General features: G+C 36.3%; 1 protein-coding gene across 1 annotated transcript in view; it reads left to right on the forward strand.

Annotated features, from left to right (window-relative positions):
• Positions 1-24,856, forward strand: part of LOC130215260 (cytoplasmic polyadenylation element-binding protein 4-like) — a 33,160-nt gene that overhangs the window by 871 nt on the left and 7,433 nt on the right. The window contains exon 2 of the mRNA XM_056447180.1: positions 174-1,335. Within this exon, the coding sequence (XP_056303155.1) occupies positions 226-1,335 (1,110 nt within the window). The 5' untranslated portion in view covers positions 174-225. The remainder of the gene's footprint in view (positions 1-173; positions 1,336-24,856) is intronic.

The following is a 24,856-nucleotide window of genomic DNA, read 5'->3' on the forward strand; positions in this document are numbered from 1 at the left end:
ATGTAGGATGTGCTCGCATATATTTGTCCTGTCAGTATTTGTGACGTCTGGTGGCATAGTGCCACATAGCTCTCTCACCAAAGGGTGTCCTCCGTGTTTCCAGTGTGTCATGAATAATGTTGTCTAACTGCGTCATGTGAGTGTTTTAACCATGGACATGCCTTCTTTTTCAGGGCATAGGAAGCAAGAATAACTGTTGGGACCAAGGTAAACTGGAGAACATAAATGGGGGATTACGGGTTTGGAGTCTTAGTGCAGAACAACACTGGCAACAAGTCTGCTTTCCCAGTACGAATCCACCCTCACCTACAACCGCCACATCACCACCCCAATGCAACCGCCAGCCCCGCCGCTTTCATAAACAGCACCCCGGCTGGGAATGGCAGCAGCAGCGCTTCAACCTGGCTGTTCCCAGCAGCTGGAGGTCACAACAACATGCAAGATGAAATTTTGGGCTCGGATAAGGCCAAAGTACAGCAGCAGGAGCTGCAGGAGACCCAAGACAAACAGCAGCAGCAGCAGCTCTCGCCTGGACATCAGGAGAGCACCATCATCTCTGAACTGGAAAAGGCTCGTGCCGAAGAAGGTAAAGTGGAGAGTGGGTCATCTGACGGGACCAATGGCAAGGAGAAGCTGCGTTTGGAGTCGCCAGTGCTGACACCCTTTGACTATCAGGAGCCCTCGGGACTGGGCACAGCAGCCCAGTCCAGCACCTCCTCCTCCCTGACCAGCTTCAACAACTGGTCGGCTGCTATTCCCGCCACCCCCTCCACCATTATCAACGAGGACATCAGCTTCTTCAACCCGGCTGCCTCAGCCAACAATGGCCCTCTACTGTTCCAGAACTTCTCCCATCACGTCAGCCCAGGCTTCGGTGGCAACTTCTCGCCTCAAATCGGTCCCATCTCCCAGCACCACCCACCCCACCCCCACTTCCAGCACCCTCACAGTCAGCACCAGCAGCATCGCCGTTCTCCTGCCAGTCCCCATCCACCACCGTTCCCCCACCGTAGCGCCCCCTTTGGCCAGCTGCCGCATCTCTCTAACAACCTGAGCAAGCCTCCCTCACCTTGGGGCAGCTACCAGAGCCCCTCGCCCTCTCCTTCTTCAACATCCTGGAGCCCAGGTGGGGGTTATGGTGGTTGGGGCGGCTCTCAGGGCCGCGAGTACCGCCGAGGCCTGAACGGGGGCATGACACCACTCAACTCCATCTCTCCGCTCAAGAAGACCTTTCCAAACAACCACATGCCCCAGCAGAAATACTCCCGCGCCAGTCCCGGCTTTAATCCTAAATCCTGGATGGATGACAGGAGCGAGAACATCTTCCCATTCCAGGTATGTGTACTTGACGTGATGATCGGCTGTAAAATGGGTTACAGTGACTAGTGATTGATTGCTTTACTCCAAGGACTGTAACTATAACTGTAGCTATAAAGGTTTAAAGGGAATTCGAAGCCGAGAAGGAGGTCTGTTAATAAAACACGACTGCCTTTGCATTAGGACGGGTCATCTTATGCAATTAACATGAAGAATGAGGGCCTGTACACAGAGTAAAGAGTACACTTCATGTTCTCGCAGATTCCTGTTGGAATGACTGGATTTTGCATGCAAAATTTACAGAATAAGTGTAATTATCACTTTCATTATTCCTTTTTCCAGTGCATGCATAATAAAACAGCCAACCACGGTCCTCTCAATTTTAAAGAGCTTAGAATAGAAAGAGTGTTCTCTTCTATTGATGTGGGTGCTATCATTAGTATGGTTATTGTTCTTAGTGTAAAAGCACATTAACTGTGCCAAAATGTACTCAAAGCTTTGTCAGTGGCCTTTTCAAAGTCTTGGATTGTCAAAGAATGCTATTAGGATTGTGATAAGAGGTATTATACATCTCTGTGTATTCCAATGGGGTATTTGCAAACGGACTTTTAATTTCAGCCAGCCAGCTCAAGGGCTTCCGGTGAACAGGGATGGGTATCGCTAAGGTTTTAACGGTATTACTACTTTTAATGATACTACTTATCGTTTGAGTACTTTAACGGTTCTCTTATCGGTACTTTTTGTAGTGTTTTTTTTTTTACGAAAAAACAAAAAACTAATTGAACAGAATTAACAACATTCAACAAAAATAACAACAATTAACAAAAATAAGACAAAACCAATGATTGTTAAACAAATAATATTTTTTTTCCTGTAAAATATTTTTTTCTGGAGAAAAATCAACATGTTTGCCTTTTCTGACAGAAGTCGGGATCTTTCTTGGTTTATTGTGCTGCCTGCAGTTGAAAATACCCTCTTTTAAATGCAAAATGCAGTTAAATGAGATAATGTTTATGATTTTTCATTAATGCATTCACATAAATGAGTTAACGATGTTTTGGGAGTTAACGGTGTTGTTAATACAGTTTTGGCGCATCTTGCAATGTAAAAATAAGCAATTTTTTATAATTTCTTAATAATTAGGCTATTCATAGGCTATATTTGTAAAGACAGCTGATGTAAAAGCATTTAAAAAAATTATTTAGGCTACTGCAGACAAAAATAGCCGAATATTTGTGTTTATTTAGCTATTAATATTATACTAATTTAGGTGACTGACTGCTGACATAACAATGTGGATGATGTAGCGTTGGCGTTAGTAGCTAGGCAGTGAAAAACTTTTAATTTGTCTTTCTGCAGTTAATGCACTTTTGAAAGATACTTTCACTTAGCCAGAATGCTTGCGTTTCCGCTTATACAAAAACAACTCGTTGCGTTGTTGCAACGGTCATTGTTGCTGTCCACTCTGGAAATACAACCCATTTGGTTCACTCCGCAAGCTTACAAGCTGTGTGTGCGCGAGTCTGTGTCGCGAGCTACTTTTAAAGTCAGAATTATTAGCCCCTATCTAATAAAGAATTATATATATAGAATTATATATATATATATATATATATATATATATATATATATATATATATATATATATATATATAAATATATATATATATTTTTATATTTCCCAAATTATGTTTAACAAAGCAAAGAAATTTTCACAGTATTTCCTTTAATATTATTTTTCTTTTGGAGAATGTCCTTTTGGCTAGAATAAAAGCAGTTTTACATTTTTTAAAAATAGTTATAAGGAGAAAATTATTAGCCCCTTTAAGCTGTATTTTTTTTGATGGTCTACAGAATAAACCATCATTATACAATAAATTGCCTAACTACCTTAATCTGACTACTTAACCTTATTAACCTAGTTAGGCCTTTAAATGTCACTTTTAAGCTGTATAGAAGTCTTGAAAAATATCTAGTCCAATATTATTTACTGTCATCATGGCAAAGATAAAATAAATCAGTTATTAGAAATAAGTTATTAAAACTATCATGTTCATAAATGTGTTTTTTAGAAATCTCTCAGTTAAACAGAAATTGAGGAAAAAAATAAACAGGGGTAATAGTTAATTACCCCTTAACTAATAGTTAATAGCGCTAATAGTTCAGAAGGGCTAACAATTCTGACTTCAACTGCATGTGTGTGCACTTAGCGCGAGCCTCCACTGAGTGCACACACAGCCGAGGACTGCGAAGGCTTTAATACTTGACGTGCTCGCCGGAAACACGAGCATTTCTCTAATGAGATTGCCAACCGTGCAGACGAATATCAAATATCGTAAGTTAGAAAAGGTTGGTCAGTTGAATTATGCTGTAGTAAGTAATGTTTATTCGGCAATAATTCTCTAGTACAGATACCAGAACCGTTAACGTCAGAGCTTATCGATACTTCGGTCTTTTATAATGTAGCACCAATACGAATAAAGTACCGAGTTTCGGTACCCCTCCCTACTGGTGAATTGTCATCCCATACAAAATCGCAGCTGTTAGAAACTGATTTCTTTAAAAAACAGCGATCTTCACTGCCTAGCTGAGATACGATATAAAGCGAGTATCAGACCAAACAAGAAGCACTGCGTTAAATTCTATTTTTCCGCGTCATGTCTTTAAAATATGGAAATTAATTTTACCCCAATATTTTCAATGGAATTTTTGTGCTGTCCTGTAGCTAATGACGGCACCTCCGTTTAAATGGTCTTTCGTCTCTTTTTGCATTTTAACAACCAAATGGATGCTAAAGCCTATTTAACTGATTATATTTGACTAACATTACAGCATTGATGATGTAAAAGGAATCTAATGAAATTGAAAATAGCCACATAAAGTTCTCACTGGAAGTTCATCATTGGCTAAAAAACACTAGCTGTGCATATAGCCCATTGGTAGTCGTCCCGACGTGTCACTGTTGATTTGCATTTAAGCTCAGCTCAGCATTCTCATGTCACCAACAGTCACTACTGCTTATGTCATCAGAAATCATCAGTTTACATTGCTCAAGAAGGACGGCACGTTGCTTTGCTGCGGTCAGTTTCAGTATGAATCCCCTAACACGTGGATCATTGTTTTTATTTTTTGCATCTGCACAGCTCTGATTTGCCTGCTTCGGCTCTCCCGTGGCACATTGTGACAAATTCTGCTTAAGTCGGGCCCAAAGCAACATGTGCCAGAGGCTTGGATGACTAACTTTGCCCTGCCTGTTTTGTTTTCCACAGAGCTCCATGAGATTTTAGTTGCTCAAAACACAAAGAGTTGCCTACAATGACAGTGTCTGGGTTGGTTTGATTCTGGGCAAATCAATATAAAGAAAATCATTGTCTTTTTGACCCATGTTTGTTATGTATACATAAGCCATTACAGTAATCGTAGTAGGTTTTACATGTCGGCCAGCCTGTTTTATTCTTGGTGGTATATTTTTGGTGCGGGAGCTAGAGAAATTGAGATATTTAGATCTGTTAATGTCATATACAGTACGGAAATATGAAGAAATGAAGTTCTGTTAGTTTATGATGCAGCAGCAATGGTTTAACATGGTTGTGTTCATAAGTTGGCACACTAAGATCTCAATACTTGCATACGTTATGTTAGTGTTTCTTTCTAGATAATGTTTCACATGACCAAAGTAAAGAAGCCATGGCATGATGCATTGAGTAGGCCTGGGTGATGTGGCCTTTTTAAAAAATCTCAAATTTATTTATTTATTAAAATTTTTAAAATAATAATAATAAAAAAACAAACAATTTACGATTTAAATAAATTTTCCCCCCTAAAAATGCTTGGAGTTGAAGGTTATTAACCTATATAACCTACGTAATTAATTAGGGATGGATGATTTGACTGAATTAATTGAACGTTTTTAACTCTATTCATCAATTAATGAACGATTATTTTATTTATTTTTTATTCTTTCCCTCATGGTTTACGAACAGGTTTTGTACAGTAAATATGCTCACAAATTACAAGTGAAAATGAAAGGAGCATTACTTGATTTTAAAACAATTAAAAGAAACACACACTATTTATCTATGATTATTTATTGAACATCAACGCTGAACACCTGATTATTAAAACACACATTGCCGAAATTAACAGTCACTTTTTTCTAATAAAAAGTGAAAGTAAATAACTTGCAATTTTGGAAACAAAATAAATTCTTTTCAATGTTTTTCATATTAAAAGTAGAAAATAAAAAGCATCTCTTCTAAATAAAATAAGAACATTTGTTTATCCTGTAAATAATATTTTAAACAGTGCATTTCTTGCATCTTCTGAAATCAAATATTTTTATGTAAATAATAGTTTTATTGTAATAGAAAATATGCCATCTTAAGGCATCTCTGGCACAGCTTCCAGTCATCATCAAATGTGTGATGTGTAGTTACATTTCTTTTTTGAGAGGTGCGCTGGACCATAGCCTTGCGTTTGATGCAGAAGTATAAATTGTGTCACGTGACTTCACATGCAGTAGGGAAAGTAATTGAAAAAATTGACCTGGAAAAATTTGATCGATTAAAGGTTCTGAATGTTGATTTCGATTACTTTTAGATTAATAGCCCAACCCTATAATTAATTATGGGATATAAAAATGCTAAAGAAAAAAAGATCATTCAAGGTCATTTAAAGATCAAATTTAACATGATCTATTTATAATTCAAGATAATAATAATAATAATAATAATAATAATAATAATAATAATATCAAGATTATATCAAGATAATAATAATAATAATAATAATAATTATATAAATAAACCATTTTATGCAATTACAGGGAATGTAAGGGTTAAAGGGTTAAAATCAATTTTCATTTAAACAAATCAATGTAAACGTCACACTCGAATTAGTAGATAAAATGGATTTATCACCTAGCCCTAGTTTTGAGTATTGTTAGAACTAAAGAATATTATACAGTATACAGCAGGGGTGCTCAAACTTTTTCATATGAAGGGCCAAAAACCAAATATTATTGATAGCCGTGGGCGAAGATAAATATACCAAAGTATTTTTTTATTAAAGTTGCTATTGGTAATTTCCTAATTCCTTTCATAATATTATAAAAATAATTGAAAACATTACGATGAATAGTATTAACTAATACAGTATAATTTTTAATAAATTATATAATTTATAATTTATAATTATAATTTTTTAAATTATAACTTATTGTGATTAAAAACATAATCACATTTATAACACAGTAGAGTTCAATGCTATGCGTCGTATGGATGAAACTAAACTAATTTAAGCTAAATCTGATTCATTTACATCATCTGTATTAAAACATTTAATTTCAGTTAGCTTTGTAGCTTAACAGTACAACAAACAAATAAAAGGTTACAACAAATTTGAAATGACAATCTCTAAACTATTCTCAGATAGCATGGCGGGCCAATTAATAGGCAATCATGGGCCAACATTAGTCGATTTATCTGCACGTGAAGCATTGAATTTCCTCACAGACCGTTATTATTGACACAATAAAACTCTGTACTGTGATGTAAACACGGAAGATGCTGCAGAGTGAAAACACCACTGGGTCGAGAATATTCAGACCAAAAAAAAACTGGCAGAAAGCTTCCCACGTTTGAGATCATTTCAAGTGAATGCCTCCATCACACATTCTCCATCTTCAGTGTGTGCGGTACTTTTTTTTTTTTTCACACATATATTAACTGGTTGCTACTGTAGGTTAATGTAAGCGCTTTCACGCTGCATGCAGTTCCAGAAGCAGTGCAGCGTTTGTTCCCACCCCAAGCTGTATAGTGAGAACAGCTGGTTGTTTGTGGGGAAAATTTACAATGGTTGACACAAAACAATGAGATGTTGTCATCATATGTGCATAATTAAAGTGTATTTTTTAATAGTTACTAAATATTAAAGGGAATAAATAATTCAGTATAGCTAATAAATAGCAAAATGTGAATAAATATGATTTTTCCTGAAATTATTTTGTGCAAATATGATATTTTCCATTAAATATTTCATATAGTTTGAGGCCAGAGAAAGGAGACATTTGCATCTCCGGCTCAGCGGGTGATCACATGACCAGCTGTTTGTCAGAGAACTAACTTACTCAAAAACAAGGTCATTTACATGGTACCAGGGCTAATTCAAAAGCCGTGTCGATCAGCTGATCTGTCTATGAGCGGACATATTATTAAGTGAGCAGTTTGTTGATGGATTGACTGATCTATACGGCTTTGAAGTGCTTCTGTGTACTGTGTATTTGAACTTGGCGAACGACAAAGCAATACGCGCTCAAATTTTAGTAGCAAATGGACGTTTTTAAAATTTTAGTACCTAATAGTACCGAATCAATACTTTTGACAACCATCAAGTGGAAAAAAACCAAAGAATGTACAATGGGAAAGGCACAGGAAGTAGTTTACTCAGCTGTTGTTGTCATTGGCAAGTTTTTAAATATTTGTTTTTAAATGCAACGTTTACATGTATTTAGAATAGGGCTGCACTATATATCTCAAAAGTATTGTTATCGTAATAATAGTATATGCAATATACGTATCACAGATGTGTGTTTATTTTATTTTAATTGGTGGTTTCTCTAAATCAGATGGAGCCTTACTATCTCTGACTCCCCAGTAGTTGCTGTTCTTCTATTGGCTGGAACAACCCAAATGGTAACCCAAAGCTGACAATAAACACTAATTATGGGCATTAAGAGAGGAAAATGACAACAGCCAATCAGAGTCAGAGTGCTTTCTCATCTGTAGAAGGACTGTTTTGGTTCCGAAACAGGGATTAAAATTGTTACAGTGTTGCACTTTGTACTTGATGCAGTTCGCTTTCACACGACAAATATTCTAAACGGGCAAAAATAGCTAAAACAAGTCAGGTGCGAGTAAACTCTCGTTACATAGGTCTGAGTTCCAGGGTTTATTTTGCAGAGACCCGCTCAGCTGTCATGCGTCCTTATTGTTTTATTTAATTTTATTTTATTTTATTTTATTTTATTTTATTTTATTTTATTTTATTTTATTTTATTTTATTTTATTTTATTTTATTTTATTGCAATGATAAATAAGACATTATAAGCGAAACGCTTCACTTTAATTTTGAATGGTGTCCCCCACAGACATAGACACCAGGGATGCACCGATCCCGATACTTGGATTAGATATCGGTTCGATGCCGCATATTATTGCTGGATCAGGTATCAACCTGCTGATACCGATCCAAATCCGATCTTGCGCATGCGCTATATTTTGTGTAATTTATAAGCCAACAAAAGCCATGAAGGTAGCCTATTAAAAGGCACTAGAAAGTTGTCATGTAGGCCTACTATATCCCAAATGTGCTGAAGCCATTTTATAGTTTAATGTGAAGCACAGATGAATATTCATGTGCTTAAATTCATGTTCTGTTCAGCACTTCTCGCCGCTGCGCCTGTCAATCATTCTCCATTCATACACAATTCAAACTGCGTGTCGTGTTTGTTCATGACAGCACGAAATACTTTCTCCAGGACTATTTGTTCCTATTAGTTCAATCAATGTCAAGTAATTGTATCAAATAATGATGGGCACAATATAGATCGTCATTAACAGAAAATGATTTAGCCTAATGTAGACTTTTTTTGAAACTGTGAATATTTCGCTGTAATTTTATTTATATTAATATTTAATTTAACAGACCAGTTTGTGTTTTGGCACTGATGCATATAAGCGGACCTTGTTTTGAACTTTCTCACTCACGGTGAGATTTGGCGAGGGATTAAGTAAGGTTTAGTCTGCGTCAAACCTGCAGGAAAATATCAGGCTTTGCTAAAAGGCTGATTATTTTACCAGCGATTAGTGTCAGTAGTGGTAGCCTATTATAAGTTTTTAAAGAGAAATCTTAATATTAAAAAAAGGAAACATAAGCTGAACCACAACAGATCAATGTCATAACGAATGCTCAAATAATGTAGCCTAGTTTACAGCAAGCATCATATTTTTAGTTAGATTGTGCTGTCTGTCATATACAGTAGGCCTATAGGGCTGTATTTGTACTAAAGAAGATATATCATTTTAGCTTATCACCAGAACTATTGAAACAATATTATTCTTAGGGTTGGGCGACATTACCAGTTTGGCATCGTACTATGTCTAATTTAAAACATCGCGATGGACGATGGCATCGTCGTTCGTAGGCGGCGGTGAATTAATTATTTATAAATAATGAATTAATTCATAACAAATGAATTATTTGTAGCCTACCGTTTCAACTACCTGAGCCGCATGGTCTTTGTTTTACCCATAAACAAATCATAAATAAATAAAGATAAGTTACACACAAATCGCCACCTGTTAATCACTTTGTTCCATGGGACTCTGGCATGAGTAGGCTTCGACACGTTACCTGATGGATTCAAAAGACCGAAGAGTTGTTAGCTAGAGACAAGATTAATTAAATATCACATTTAACAACTATAGTGAGACGCAATCCAGCAGCATCCTTTATAAACTGTCCGACGTACACTGCTCTCTGGGATGACTGCTGGAACTTAGATGCTGCAGCACATGACAGAGAGTGTGTGTGTGTGGTCGGTCATGTGATGCGCGTTTTCAGTGGGAGTGTATGGAGGGCTTTTCAGAAATGCTAGCTGAAATGCCAGTGTGGACATGGATTGTTTTCGTGCCCTTTTAAAACTTGGATGTATCAGTGTAAATAGGGCCTTGTGTATTTTTCGCGAGTGGTTCGGGAGTGCTGCTGAGACGGGGGCGGGGCGGAGGATCACAATGCCGGCTCAGCATCGTGATGGCTATTGGCGATGGACGATGGCATCATCTATCGGCCCGATCCTAATTATGCTTAAAATAACAAAAACTGCACAGTATTGGGATCGGATCTGTATTGGTTGATACTCAGAATATCAGTATCGAGATCGGATCGGTTCCAAAAAATGGTATCGGTGCATCCCTAATTGGAACCAAATATAAATCAGATGCAAGACTTTCTCATGCATAACCGTTGGCTAGAATTCTGCATTATAGGCTTCACATTATAAAGAGAAATAACAGATTAATTAGGACTGCAGTTCAGTTAATTTTCCTAACGGATAAACCGCTCTCGGTAATATTTCAGAATGCTTTCACTTTCGTATTTGACATTAAAACGCACATTTACCGCTAGGAATGATGACATCCGCCCTACTCATAATTCTCTCTTTATTATATATCCAGAATTAGGGTTGGGCGGTACACCGGTGTCATAGTCATCACCGGTGTGACATTGCGCCACGACATGGATTTTCTAATACCATCAATACCGTAATAAATCAATTTTGCGCGGCTTAAACGGCTGCATTTACATCAATAATAGCTAATTCTAAATAATAAGGCATTCAATTTTCTTCAAACGTTCAGTTGTGGTCTGAATACATGTCCTTATACTACAGGGCTCGAAATTGCAACCATTTTGGTCGCATGAGCGCCCGAAATTTAATCTATGCGCCCTCATAATATATTTGGGAGCATTTGTGTGTCTGAATATAATGGTTGTAGTGCAATCTGATTTGATTTTCTCTAAAAACTTGGTGAATCGCTCTACCCTGCTGCTGTATTTGTTCATATTAGCTGTCAGTCACTCAACGCTTCCCGCTGTCAGATAACAGGGAGCTTTTGTTACTGCAGGAAATGCAAACGGCTGAAGAGTGAAAAGTGCACAGGTTTGCAAACCTCACCTAAAGTTATAATAATAATAATGGCGCAGATGACAGCGATCATGACATGAGGTAAATGTTGATCCGCCAGCTGAGATCAATCGAGTGTTTTCGGAGAAGGTGCCCGAATCTCAATGCGTTGCATTCACCGCGTGTTCAGCGCAAATGTCCGCTAAATATAAAATCTAACACTGTACACATCATCGCCAAAGAAACTCACCTTTACTAAGTTTACACTGAAACTACAGCTCATAACAAAGAGCGGAATTGCGCTGGTGGTCATCGCGAGAATCCTGCTCTGTCTGCTCATAAATTGGTGCGGCTGACTCGCCTGCTTTATTCCACCAACACAGAGAAATGAAGATCAGCTCATAACGAGACTGAGCATTTACAATGACCCAAACCAAAACTTTTAAAGAGTGATAGAAGTGAGACTTTCTTTTGTCCGTTCTTCCTTGAGATGTATATTATTTTGCTATTGAAAGTAATACCATGATATTATACCGTCACCGTTCAAATGAAAAATACCATGATATTAATTTTAGGTCATATCGCCCACCCCTATCCAGAATACACTGTGATATCGCCTGGTTTGTTACTTCGTTGGATCACTTTGCTTTCTGTCTAAAATAGATCGCTCCAGAGTTTGTTTCAATCGAGCCGAGACCACCTTATTCAGGCGATCTCGAACCGATTGTTTTGGCGTGGATCCGAGCGTGATTGCTGGATTCACATATGCCAGACGAACCGCTCTAACTGGGGAAACGCGCCAGGTTCCGAAACAAAAGTCCACGTGTGAAAGCACACTCAGATCTTCTTGAGGTTGTCACTCATTCATAGTGTTTTAAAGACTAAATGTTTGCACCTTGAACGTTTTGTTTTACTCTGAATTAGAAAATATCCTGAAATAAATAATTTAAAAGTAAATAATTTAACAGATAGATAATCTATCCTTTCTATTAAAAGTAGCATTTTACTAGGAGATGTTATATCATCTCGCAATGCTCAACAACAATATTGCATATTTTTCCAGTATCGCACAGCCCTAATTTACAAGATGTTTTACATAATAGGCACGGATCAGATCAACGTTATTAAGTGCACTGCAGTGCAAACTGTGTGAAGGCACGACGGCTAATTCCTATCTCCGCATTGAATGCCTTGAACTGCATTATGCAAATGAAAGCGCACACACACTGCAGACATGCTGTAAGGCTGAACAGTACTAGTTCCTTGGTTTAACATGTCTACTGAAAACACACATCAAGTCCACACAGTAGAGTCTACACAAAGTAATGTTAGCATGTTAGCATAATCTGTGTGAATGCTATTTAAAAAGAAGACCTATAAAGTATGTTGACTGTAACTTTATATAGTTACTCTGTCTCCATATCTGTCACTCATACAGACACTTGAATATGTTGTTTACAGGGAATATTTTGGTTTAGTTTGAATAATTTATTTTTTTGGCTTGGGTTTTTATGGCTTGGGTTATTTAGGTTGTACTAAATAGCATTTATTTAATGTAATTTGAAAAAGATTATCCATTTGTATATTTGTATTTTGTAAGATGGAAATTTAAAGGACTAAATATTCTTTTTTATATTCTATGTATCTGTCCCCTTTATATTATCTGTCCGTATGTCTGTCTGTCTGTCTATCTATCTATCTATCTATCTATCTATCTATCTATCTATCTATCTATCTATCTATCTATCTATCTATCTATCTATCTATCTATCTATCTATCTATCTATCTATCTATCTATCTATCTATCTATCTATCTATCTATCTATCTATCTATCCTTTTTTATTTTATCTATCCTTTTAATATTTTATCTATCCTTTTAATATTTTATCTATCCTTTTAATATTTTATCTATCCTTTTTTATATTCTATCTATCATTTTTATATTCTATCCATCTATATTTATATTCTTTGTATCTGTCTCTTTTATATTCTATCTGTCTATCTCTCTATCCTTTTTATATTTTATCTATCCTTTTTCATATTCTATCCTTTTTCATATTTTGTCTATCCTTTTTCAAATTTTATCTATCCTTTTTATATTCTATCTATCCTTTTTCATATTCTATCTATCCTTTTTCATATTCTATCTATCCTTTTTCATATTTTATCTATCCTTTTTCATATTCTATCTATCCTTTTTCATATTCTATCTATCCTTTTTCATATTCTATCTATCCTTTTTATATTCTATCTATCCTTTTTCAAATTTTATCTATCCTTTTTATATTCTATCTATCCTTTTTCATATTTTATCTATTCTTTTTATATTCTATCTATCCTTTTTATATTCTATCTATCCTTTTTATATTCTATCTATCCTTTTTCAAATTTTATCTATCCTTTATATATTCTATCTATCCTTTTTCATATTTTATCTATCCTTTTTCATATTCTATCTATAATTTTTCATATTCTATCTATCCTTTCATATTCTATCTATCCTTTTTCATATTCTATCTATCCTTTTTCATATTCTATCTATCCTTTTTCATATTTTATCTATCCTTTTTCATATTCTATCTATAATTTTTCATATTCTATCTATCCTTTTTCATATTCTATCTATCCTTTTTCATATTCTATCTATAACTTTTCATATTCTATCTATAATTTTTCATATTCTATCTATCCTTTTTTCATATTCTATCTATCCTTTTTCATATCCTATCTATCCTTTTTCATATTTTATCTATCCTTTTTCATATTCTATATATCCTTTTTCATATTTTATCTATCCTTTTTCATATTCTATCTATCCTTTTTCATATTCTATCTATAATTTTTCATATTCTATCTATAATTTTTCATATTCCATCTATCCTTTTTTCATATCATATCTATCCTTTTTCATATCCTATCTATCCTTTTTCATATCCTATCTATCCTTTTTCATATCCTATCTATCCTTTTTCATATTTTATCTATCCTTTTTCATATTCTATCTATCCTTTTTCATATTCTATCTATCCTTTTTCATATTCTATCTATCCTTTTTCATATCCTATCTATCCTTTTTCATATTCTATCTATCCTTTTTCATATTCTATCTATTTTTTTTACATTCTATCCATCAATCTCCTATGTTCTATCTAACTCTCCCTTTTATATTCTATCTATCCTTTCATATTCTATCTTATCTATTTACACTCAAAAAATTATTTTTGCTGCTTGTTCAAGCTACTTATTTAAAATGAGCTTAAACACAATTTCTGAGATTTGTTTTTTGAGTACTTTTATGTTCAGTCCACTTAGTTTTAAGTTAACTTAATTGATTTTTAATTCTGTGGAACCCTGCATTTTTTTGCAGTCTGTTTATCTGATATATGTCAATTAATTCTTATTATTTTATATGCATGTATGTAAACAGTATGTGCATGTATACGTATATGTATATGTTGTTTTTTTTCCTGTTTGGCATTGGTCTTATGCTGTTATTTTATGCATTTCAGCACTGGCACAGAAACTATGCTTTTAAAAAAAAAATTACAGAATATTTTAAATTTTTTATTTGCAGCTTAGAATTAGGTAAAAGTGAATTTGGTTTGTCTTGACCATATCTCTTTATTTATTCCAAATGTAATTTCTCTTGTTTTATCGTACATAAAAGAACATTTATTTAGACAATTTTGACATCTGTTGTAGCGTTGTAGCCATCATGCATCTCAGGGCTTAAAGAAATCCAAAGAAATTTCTTATTTTTTTCTTTACTTTTCCTTATATTATATGAATGCAACATTAATTACGTTTCAAGGTTTTGTCAATCTTCATTTTAATTTAAATTATTGAAACTTCAGGCGGTCGTCACAGTATCGCAGTGGGTAGCACGATCGCCTCACAGCAAGAAGGACGCTGGTTCGAGTCCCTGCTGACCCACTTGTCATTTTTGTGTGGAGTTTGCATGTTCTCGTGTTGGCGTGGGTTTCCCACAGGTGCTCCGGTTACCCCCACAAAGACATGCGGTATAGGTGAATTGAATAAGCTAAATTGGCCATATGTGTGTGAATGCAAGAGTGTATGGGTGTTTCCCAGTGCGGGGTTGCAGCTGGAAGGACATCCACTGCATAAAACATATGCTAGGTAAGTTGGTGGTTCATTCCGCTGTGGCGACCCCTGATTAATAAAGGGACTAAGCCAAAAAGAAAACGAATGAATGAATGAATGAAACTTCTGGCATCATCATTGTGTGATGACGTTACACGGTGTCAACTCTATGGCCATCAGTCCTCATTCATCTCAGTATATCTCCCTCAATGCTTGATTCCAGGGAACAGGTGCCTTCCAGATCCTCTTATCGAAGCGTTTGTGCGCAGAGGTCATAGTCTGCATCTGGTATAGGAACTCGGGTCAGCGTGCAGTTTTGTGATCTAGCTGTGTTCTGTTCTTTGTAAAAGTAACAAACTAAAGGTATTTGATAGCGCTTGAAACCTGTGGCTTCCACCGCTGAGAACAGGCAGCTCCTATTCACCGCTATTTGCTCCAGCTGGTTGAATACGTGATGTGATTCCCAGCACTGCATAATGTCGCTGGAAGTTTCCACAGGCTCTGTGTACTCTCAGCCAAGAATATCTGATGTTTGGTGTGAAAGCAAAGGCTGCCTCCGGAGGGGGGGCAGGACACACGCGCACACACACACACACACATTGACAGACTCACACATGAACAGGCACAGCCGAGATGTGTAATTAAGCAGTTGCTTGGAGAGAAAAATGAGAAATGGGACACGCAATTCATTACGGTGAAGATGGTTATCATGACAAGGTTAGGTGATTGAAGACACTGTAAAGAAAACAGAAAAACAAATACGGCTGTTTTGTGTGTGTTTATTTTTTTATCATCCAAGTTGGCTGTTATATGCCCAAAGCTTAATTAACAATCAAGCTGACATGGAGACATTTTCTCTGATTGGATAGCTGTCTACTTTGTGAAAATAGAAAACTGTGAAAATGGCTACTTGGGCTCCATGAATAATTAAAATGATTGTGATCTCGACTGGACCCTACACACAATCTTAAAGCGGTCACGAAACACCAAAACAAATTTTTTGAGCTGTTGACAGTCACATGTGTGTCCCACGCTGCTAACAACACCATTAGGACACAAATATTTCACAAAAAATGTGAAAATTGGTTGTTTTTGCGTTATTTCGAGCAAATTCGTTGCTCGTGAAACAAATTTTTGAAGCTGCGTCACGGCCATGAGATCCTTGCGTGTATTCCAGCGTGGAGAGTGGACGTCTATACCTGCGAGTACATCGTGATGTCTCTCAGTGTGCAGCATTAATTCATGAGAAAGACTTGGTTCAAACCAATCAGCGCACTCTATTGTGAATGAGGTGCACCTTCATTAATATGCATGATAGCTTCGAAGACTGGTTTACCTGTACAGTGTTCAGACGGCAGAGAGACGCCACGTTGTGTTGCCAAAACAAGTGGAAGAACAAGAATTGTTTGGAGACACTGGTCATCAGTGTTGCATTTATTAATGTGCTGCGACGAAGGTTTTGTTTTCATTTCCCGCTATGAGAGTGCAGCTGGACTCACGTGTGGATTACAGTGCACACGACAGAAATACGTTTGTTAGGAACATTTATTTTTTACCCGAGAGCTTTTCGCATCTGGAAATGGTGAAATCCCAATTTGCTGCTCGTCTCCTTTTAAAAAAGACGTGGCTCCAGTTGGTGTTGTTTGTCCTGTCTCTACAGATTTGGTAAGTAAGCGATCAGTGTTCTTTGTTTGTTTATTCAGATGGCAAAGTTAGTTCGTATCGTCAGCAGTTTCAGTGTTTAAAGAAATACCTTAGTCAAAATTATTTAGTTACTAAGTTTACAGTACGTTAATATCACTGCAATATTATAGTACGATATTATAGACTAAATGATCCGCTATAAATGCTGCTTTCCGAATGTAAACATGTAAACACCGTAATTAAACTATTACCATCGTGTAGGATTTTTGCCGCATTTTGTGACAGGATAGTCTATACACACACGGCTTTCTGATGCTACCTACCGAGTGCAGCTAAGTTACCGAAAAACGGGGAGGTTTTTATTTCTCCCATTGGCCGTGCGGTATCAAACATTCCATTAAAATTACGCATCCAATATCTCGTTTGTCATGGGGGCATGCATGAAATGTTCCTCAATGTAAAAGTGCCAAACTGCAGTTAAAGTCGAAAAATTTATAATTTGTCAAATAATTTGATTACTGATGCCCATGTAAACTCAGTGATTGTCTTTCTCCCCTGCGTCTGTGTTTGTTTTGCCTCTGTGAAAATCAGCGCGTGCTCAAACTCAGAAGCTGCAGGTGTGAGTAGGTCACCAGAGGGTGATCAGGCTGGCCCATGGGATAAATACGGAGATTCGTCCTTCACTGGGGTCTTTCAGGAGTCAGTCTCACGCTCTCCATTCCTCCATGACCACCATAGCATCTGCTCGGGGTACGGCCAGGTCCAGGATTATGGAGACCTCGGGATAAGAAGAAATAGACTACCATAAGCATAGATGGGATTCAGATTATAATGTTTTTTAGGAAGTGTTCCTGGCTCCACTAGCCCTTATTAATGCAGCCTAATAATTAATAATATAAAACAATGTGAAGACTTGTGTGACCGTCTTTATGCTTTTCTCATAACTGAAAATAAAATTGGCTGAATCATAGAAATGCTGGATTAATATCATGCGGAGGGTCGAATCGAGATTGTGATCTTAATCATGCAGCCCTAAAACAAAGGCATTTTTGATGACGGTTTGATGACGCTGTGACTTAGTGGGGAATCATGGAAGTTGTCATCTTCCATACATCCTATGGAGCTCCTGCAGAAATCAGGGTCATGGATGTGCGAAAGTATTCAAAATGTAATATTATGGTAGTATAAAGCAGAGTAAGCGGAACGCCATCAAAGCCAAATGAGAGTGCTGAAACAATTGATGAGAGATGAGCATGGCACTGCACGAAAGCAGAGCAATTTCATTATGCCACAGTCCACCGCTTTCTGTTTTTCCAGTTGTGATCACAGGGGGAAGAAGCACTTATTAGACTAAATAGATTTTAAGGTTCTGTTATAATGCTGCACTTGGAAGTCTAATAAAACACACAACATATTAAAGGCTCTGATCAATACATGAATATACTGGAGCTGTACCGATATATCCGCACCTGTATGGTTGCTCAATGAGAGATGTTAAAGATTCGAAGGGAAAAGATCAAAAGAAAATCGGCACACTGCCATTTTAGCTCTCAATTTATTTCATATAACAACGTTTCGACTTGCATGGTCTTTATCAGGTTAAACGACAATTGGAGAACTCAAGAAATAGTGGTACAGCTCAACACCTGCAAACATTAATGAACCCAATCAACCAACAAACCAGTAAGCAAACACACACACACGCATGCAACAGAATACGTATGGCAATATGAGATGCATACACACAATTACAAAAAAAGATTTCAAATAAAAATCCAAATTTAAACTTCCTTGGAGACAAAGTAATCAGTGTATAAATATAACGCATCACAACTTCAACAAATAATCACAATCAACCAACCAACAGGCCAGTAAACAAGGGAAATTTATTTATTTTTTTAATACATATGACAATATCGGATACATACTTATAATTAGCCTTTGAGAATCCTAGATGTGCGCACATTGCCGTTTCCTAATTGCTTAAGATTCAAAGGGAGTCACACAATGGAGGAAAAGTGCCACCGCATCTTTTAATGTACTGAACGTTTTATATGGGTATAGAAAACAATGTAAATGTGGTGTGCTGACACGATTCTCATTTTGGGGCTGGTTGTGTGTTTTAGAGGTACACATGGGCAGAGTAACACATTTACAACCCAGCCTACTGAAGCGCAGGGTGTTCGAAAACGGTAATTTGTTACTCAGCATTTTCAAGCTTTTTTGCCCTCAAACAAAGTATGTTGTTTGAAGTATACAGTTGAAGTCAAAATTATTAGCCCCGCTTTGAATTTTTTTCTTTTTTAAATATTTCCCAAATTATGTTTAACAGAGCAAGGAAATTTTCACAGTATGTCTGATAATATTTTTTATTCTGGAGAAAGTCTTATTTGTTTTATTTCGGCTAGAATAAAAAGAGTTTTTAATTTTAAAAAAATCCATTTTAAGGTCAAAATTATTAAGCTAAGATTATTATCTTTAAGCTATATATATTTTTCCCATAGTCTAAAGAACAAACCATCGTTATACAATAACTTGCCTAATTACCCTAACCTGCCTAGTTAACCTAATTTACCTAGTTAAGCCTTTAAATGTCACTTCAAGCTGTACAGAAGTGTCTTGAAATATATCTAGTCAAATATTATTTACTGTCATCATGGTAAAGTTATTAGAAATGAATTATTAAAATTATTATGTTTAAAAATGTTTCTCTCCGTTAAACAGAAATTGGGGAAAAAAATAAACAGGGGGGCTAATAATACAGGGCTGCTAATAATTCTGACTTCAACTGTGTATTCAATATATTTGTATAATATGAATATTTTTTTTAATGCCAAATCAGAAATCGAGGATGTATGTTGCTAGTTAAAATTGCCTAATTCTCTCGGTTCTTCTAATTGTTTTTGGATAAAGCACATTAGTCAGGAAAATGTATAGCACTGTTATAGTGATTTTTGTATAATTTCATTTAAAAATCTTTAATTAAAAAAAAAAAATACAATTGTCATGTACACTGAAGTTAAAGTGTTTTTAATAATAACCCACCAAAGTATATCTTTTTTTTTGGTTTAACTTGAAGAAAACATGATAGGATTATATTTATGTTATACTGTGAAATGTTTTTCTTAAAATAGGAGTAATAATAATAAACAACGTTAAAGTATAAACTGATATTAAATCTGCATATTTTAGCATTTTATTAGTAATAAAAACAACAAACAACAACAAACAATATCAGAGGGTTTCTAAAAATACCAATTTTTAAATCCGTTGTAGTTAGGAATGCAATGATTAAACAATTTTCCTTGTAACCACGCCTTAATTTGTCACGGTTAATCGTAAAGGCTTCTCAACACCGCGTTATTGTTGCACGGAACAAAGCTGCTAAAACGAAACAAAAATTATGCCAACGGTGCGCTAGTTTCAAGTTCCAAGCTTGTACACCGAGGCTAATATGCACACACACTGGATTAACCATGGCTGAGGCGATTAACTAAGGGCTGTTCACATATCGTGTCTTTTGCGTGCACAAGTTCGTTCTTTATTTTCTTGCGTGCATATTGGGAGTGACGTGCACGGAATAACACTTTAAAATATAAGAAGTTTTCATGTCATTTTTTTAAACCTAGTCATGTTTTAGAAATGAATGAATGCTTAATAAATGCTTAATAAAACTATTTCTCAGACGATAATCGTGCAACCAAAATCTATTATCGTTGCGTCTCTACTTGTAGTTTAAGTATTTCTGATAACTGAACATTCTTTTTGATTACTAAACAGTAATTTAACCATTAAAATGTTTCATTAACATATAAAGTTACATAAAATATGTATGTATTGCGTTTTGTAATAGAGCTGTTGTCATTACATAACACTGATTTAATATACAAGGAAATCCACTGTAGCAGCGTTCTTTGTAGGCTTAGCCAGTATTGTGATTGAGTACTTTCTGGGGAATAAATAGACCCTTTTCTGTCCTTCGGGTGTCTTTTGAAAAGCGTATACCTTTTCAATGATATTGTCATCTTTAAAGTGCTCCGGTGAGGAAAGGTCTGCTATAGAGGCATGGTCAGGGTTATTTAACGCCATCTATGTGACCGAGAACTCTTGCTACACATTAATTACTTGATCAGCAGAGTCAGTTGCGCTCCCCTGTGGAAAGTTTCCATACCCCCTGCCTTCCCAACCGTGTGGAAAGGCCAGATTAATAGGCTTTAGAGTGATTTGATGTGGAAGGATTTGAAATACCTTGTGCTGTGACAAAACACAAAAAAACACACACAATGTCAAGCCTCTGCCGCTCAATCTCCCCCCGTCTCCCTTTTCATTAGTTTAGCCGTGACATTTCAGATTAATGTCGATCCCGAAACACCCGTAACATGCCACACTTAATCACTCGCATCAGGGTGTTCCATCAAGGTCTCTTTCTGAAAAGCTCACCGCAGACTTTTTCCATATCGCTTGAACTATGATGACCTGAAAACATGCCCCTGGTGGGGTAAAGGCCTTTGAGTCAGCAGGCCCAGTGCACAGCCTAATTATAGTAAAACTGAAAATAGCTCTGGCTTTAAGGAGATGGAAATGCTTATTAACGCCTTCTTAATAAGCCATGTGTATAGAAAGAAGCTTGCACTGTGTGTGTGTGTATGATGGCATCTGTCTTTATGAACACTGCAAAAACTCTTCATCTAGTCAAAGAGTTACAATCTTATTAGCAGTGTTTCCCCTACCATTATATTAGCGTTGCGCCCCGCCCTCCCAACGGCTTTCCCCACCCCCTTGCAGTCTAGTTAATTTCTGTGTAGCGCCAGATCACAACGTATTTTAATTAACAATCTAAATAGCCGTATGTAATATCTTATTTACACAACAGCATGTCATTCCTGTCTACATCATGGCGCGTTTACAAATTTCTGTTCTCTGAATCGCGCATGGTGGAGTTCCACACGGCCACTCTCTGAATGAATGAAGGAATTTCAATGTTTCCTCTAGGATTTTTTCCAGCTGTGGCGGCAGACTCTGTTGGGCCTTCTACACAGATCTACCTACTACCTGTGGCGTTATTTAATAATAATGCATTTTATTTAAGGCGCCTTTCATGACACTCAAGGTCACCGTACAGAGCAGCTAGAACAATCAGTTCAAATAAAAACACAATAAAATCAATAAAATACAATACAAACTTTTTTTTAAAAAATGCAGTCGGGTTAAAGAGTATAAGCTGTTCTAAACAGATGTGTTTTGAGTTTGGATTTAAATTGTGAAAGAGAGTCTAAATTACGGAGATCAGGAGGAAGTGAATTCCAAAGCTGAGGAGCAGAGTAGCTGAAGGCTTTGTTCCCCATGGTGACAAGGCGGACAGAGGGAACAGTGCGGTGAATGGAAGAAGAAGACCTGAGTGTTGGAGAAGGTGTGGCGATATGAACAAGATCAGCAAGGTATGGAGGAGCGAGATTATGGATGGCTTTAAAAGTGAGAAGTATTTATAATTAATTCTAAAAGATATGGGAAGCCAGTGAAGCTGCTGTAGAATGGGTGGGATTTGGCAGATAGAGGGGGGTTTTTGTGATAATACGGGCTGCAGCGTTTTGTACCAGTTGTAATTTATGAAGAGTTTTTTTAGGGAGGCCAAACAGAAGGGAATTACAGTAATCTAAACGGGATGTGACTAAACTATGAACAAGAATGGCAGCTGAATGAGGTGTGAGGGAAGGACGTAAACGATTTATATTTCGAAGGTGGAAATAAGCAGATCGGGTGACATTATTAACATGTGCAGTGAATGAAAGGGTGCTGTCGAAGATGACCCCCAGACTCTTAACCTGAAGGGAGGGGGTAATGACAGAATCATCTGTAGGAATGGAAAGCTATGTGATTTATTTAAAGTAGATTGTGTACCTATAAGTAAAAGTTCAGTTTTTATTTCATTGACAAATGTCGTGAGCGCAGTATTACAAGTCGAGATCGCATTCATGTAATACGAGCATGTGAATCTCTGTGCTAGAGCGGCAATTTCCTCTGTTCGTTTACAAAACTTCTTGCGCGCCCTCAAATATACGCTGATCAAGTGCCGATTTTCTTGTGCGCTCTCAAATATATGCTGCTGAAGTGCGATTTAGTGCGTTTATTTAATGCCTCTAACATTTATTAGATTTGCTAGCAATATTTATGAATGTCTCCAATAGACATACTGAGTGGTATTAACGCGTCCTGAAGTAAAGTGAAACGGTTATAATCTCCAGCAAGATAAAGTCATTGTATGCAGACCTTTAACTATAAATAAAATATAATTATAGGAAGTGTATTCGTCATAACTGAAAGCTACGTCATGTTTGCTGGCCTCACACATCACGCACCTGTCAGTCATTCAGTTAGTCAGCATGTCGCCTTAAAGGGTTCAACAAATAACGCACAGCACTACTATGATTACAGAAAAGTTAGCGCTGGTATAATTAACTTACATTTTAATACGTTTTGGTGCGATTATAACCCGCTATTTAAAAAAAAAAACAAAAAAAACGACTGAATGTTTTGAATGAGAAGCTGTAATGTAGCCGTGGCGGGATGAATTTTGGTCTGACGCCCGGGCATGGACGAATGAATGTAGCGGAAACCATGAATTTATTTATTAAACAGTCACATGCACAAATAAAGAGAGTTTTATAGGAAAATAGATCTGAGTGTCGCCTGCATATAGATTGAAGGAAACTTTATATTTATTAAAAATGGAAGCCAGGGGGATAATATATACTGGGTGAACAATACAGCCCAAAGGATTGATCCCTGTGGAATAGGGCTGTGCGATTTGGGGAAAATCTCTAATTGCGATTTTATTTAATAATTTTTTTATTGCGTTTTTGATTTGCAATTTCATTGTGTAGTCAAGCTTCAGCTCAATATTCTGTATCATAGCTTCTTACTACTAAAATGCAGTGTGTTAGTTAAAAAAGGAATTGAAAGATAATAACTACTATACTTTTTAGCAAGACACTCCTCATATAGCCGCCTGTGGTGCTATTTTAGGTGCTGGTTGTTGTATTTCCTAGTGTAGGGCAACAATTCTGTGACAGCGCTTACAAATGACCTGTTTTGTTCAGTGTCTGACTTTGAAACCAAAATATTCCCGTATTACCGGCATGCTGTTTCGCTTTGGTATGAATTTGTCTAATAATTCTTCAGAAGCGGTAGATGCCATCATTCCACTTTTTGCCGCGCTTTCCTGTTTGTTTGTTTTATAGTTAACACTCCACATAGTTCGGTCACGCAATTCTAAAAGGGCAGAACAAAAGTGTGCTTACTGAAATGGATAGTAAGACTGTCACACACAGATGGCAGTCAAACATTCGCTCTGGGTGAGGGAAATTATATAATGCATATATATTTCATATCGCAGCCTCTTGCCGTTAGCTAATTGCAATATTTCAAATTGCGATTCGATTTCGATTAATCACACAACCCTACTGTGGATCTTCACAGCTGAGAGGAATACTGGGTTAGGATTCTTGGCCAATGCACACACTAAAACATCTATTGGTTAGATAAGAAAGGAACCACTCTAATACTTCGCCATGAAGGCTGAATGTCTCTAGACGTGTCAACAGGACCTTGTGGTCAATCAGGTCAAAACCAGAACTTGAATCTAATAAGGACTAATGCCATAGGTTACCCAGAATCAGTTTCTGTAAAAAATCTTGCTTAATACTTAAAAAAAATCTTTAGAAATAGAAAAATAATACATTTAAATCCTTGAGAAATATTGAAAAAAATGTACAAACTACAAAATTTCAACAATTTTACTTATTTTGTTTTTTCTTGATTTATTTATTTGTTTTGTTCTATTTTTATTTATTTATTTATTTATTTATTTATTTATACATGTATTTCCCTAACATGCATATTTAAACTACAAATTTTTGAATCGTTATCATAAGTTATTTGTTAGATTAGCTGCAGATTTGCCTTCAGTGCTAATCTAATGTTATGCACAAATATACGATTGTAAAGCATCCTGTACAAAATATTAATTTAAAAGAGGAATTTGTGAGGGGTGTACTCATATATGATGAGCTCTGTATAAATATAAAAATATATAAAAATTGCCTATATA

The sequence above is a fragment of the Danio aesculapii genome, chromosome 21 (genome assembly GCF_903798145.1).
Source record: "Danio aesculapii chromosome 21, fDanAes4.1, whole genome shotgun sequence".
NCBI lineage: Eukaryota > Metazoa > Chordata > Actinopteri > Cypriniformes > Danionidae > Danio > Danio aesculapii.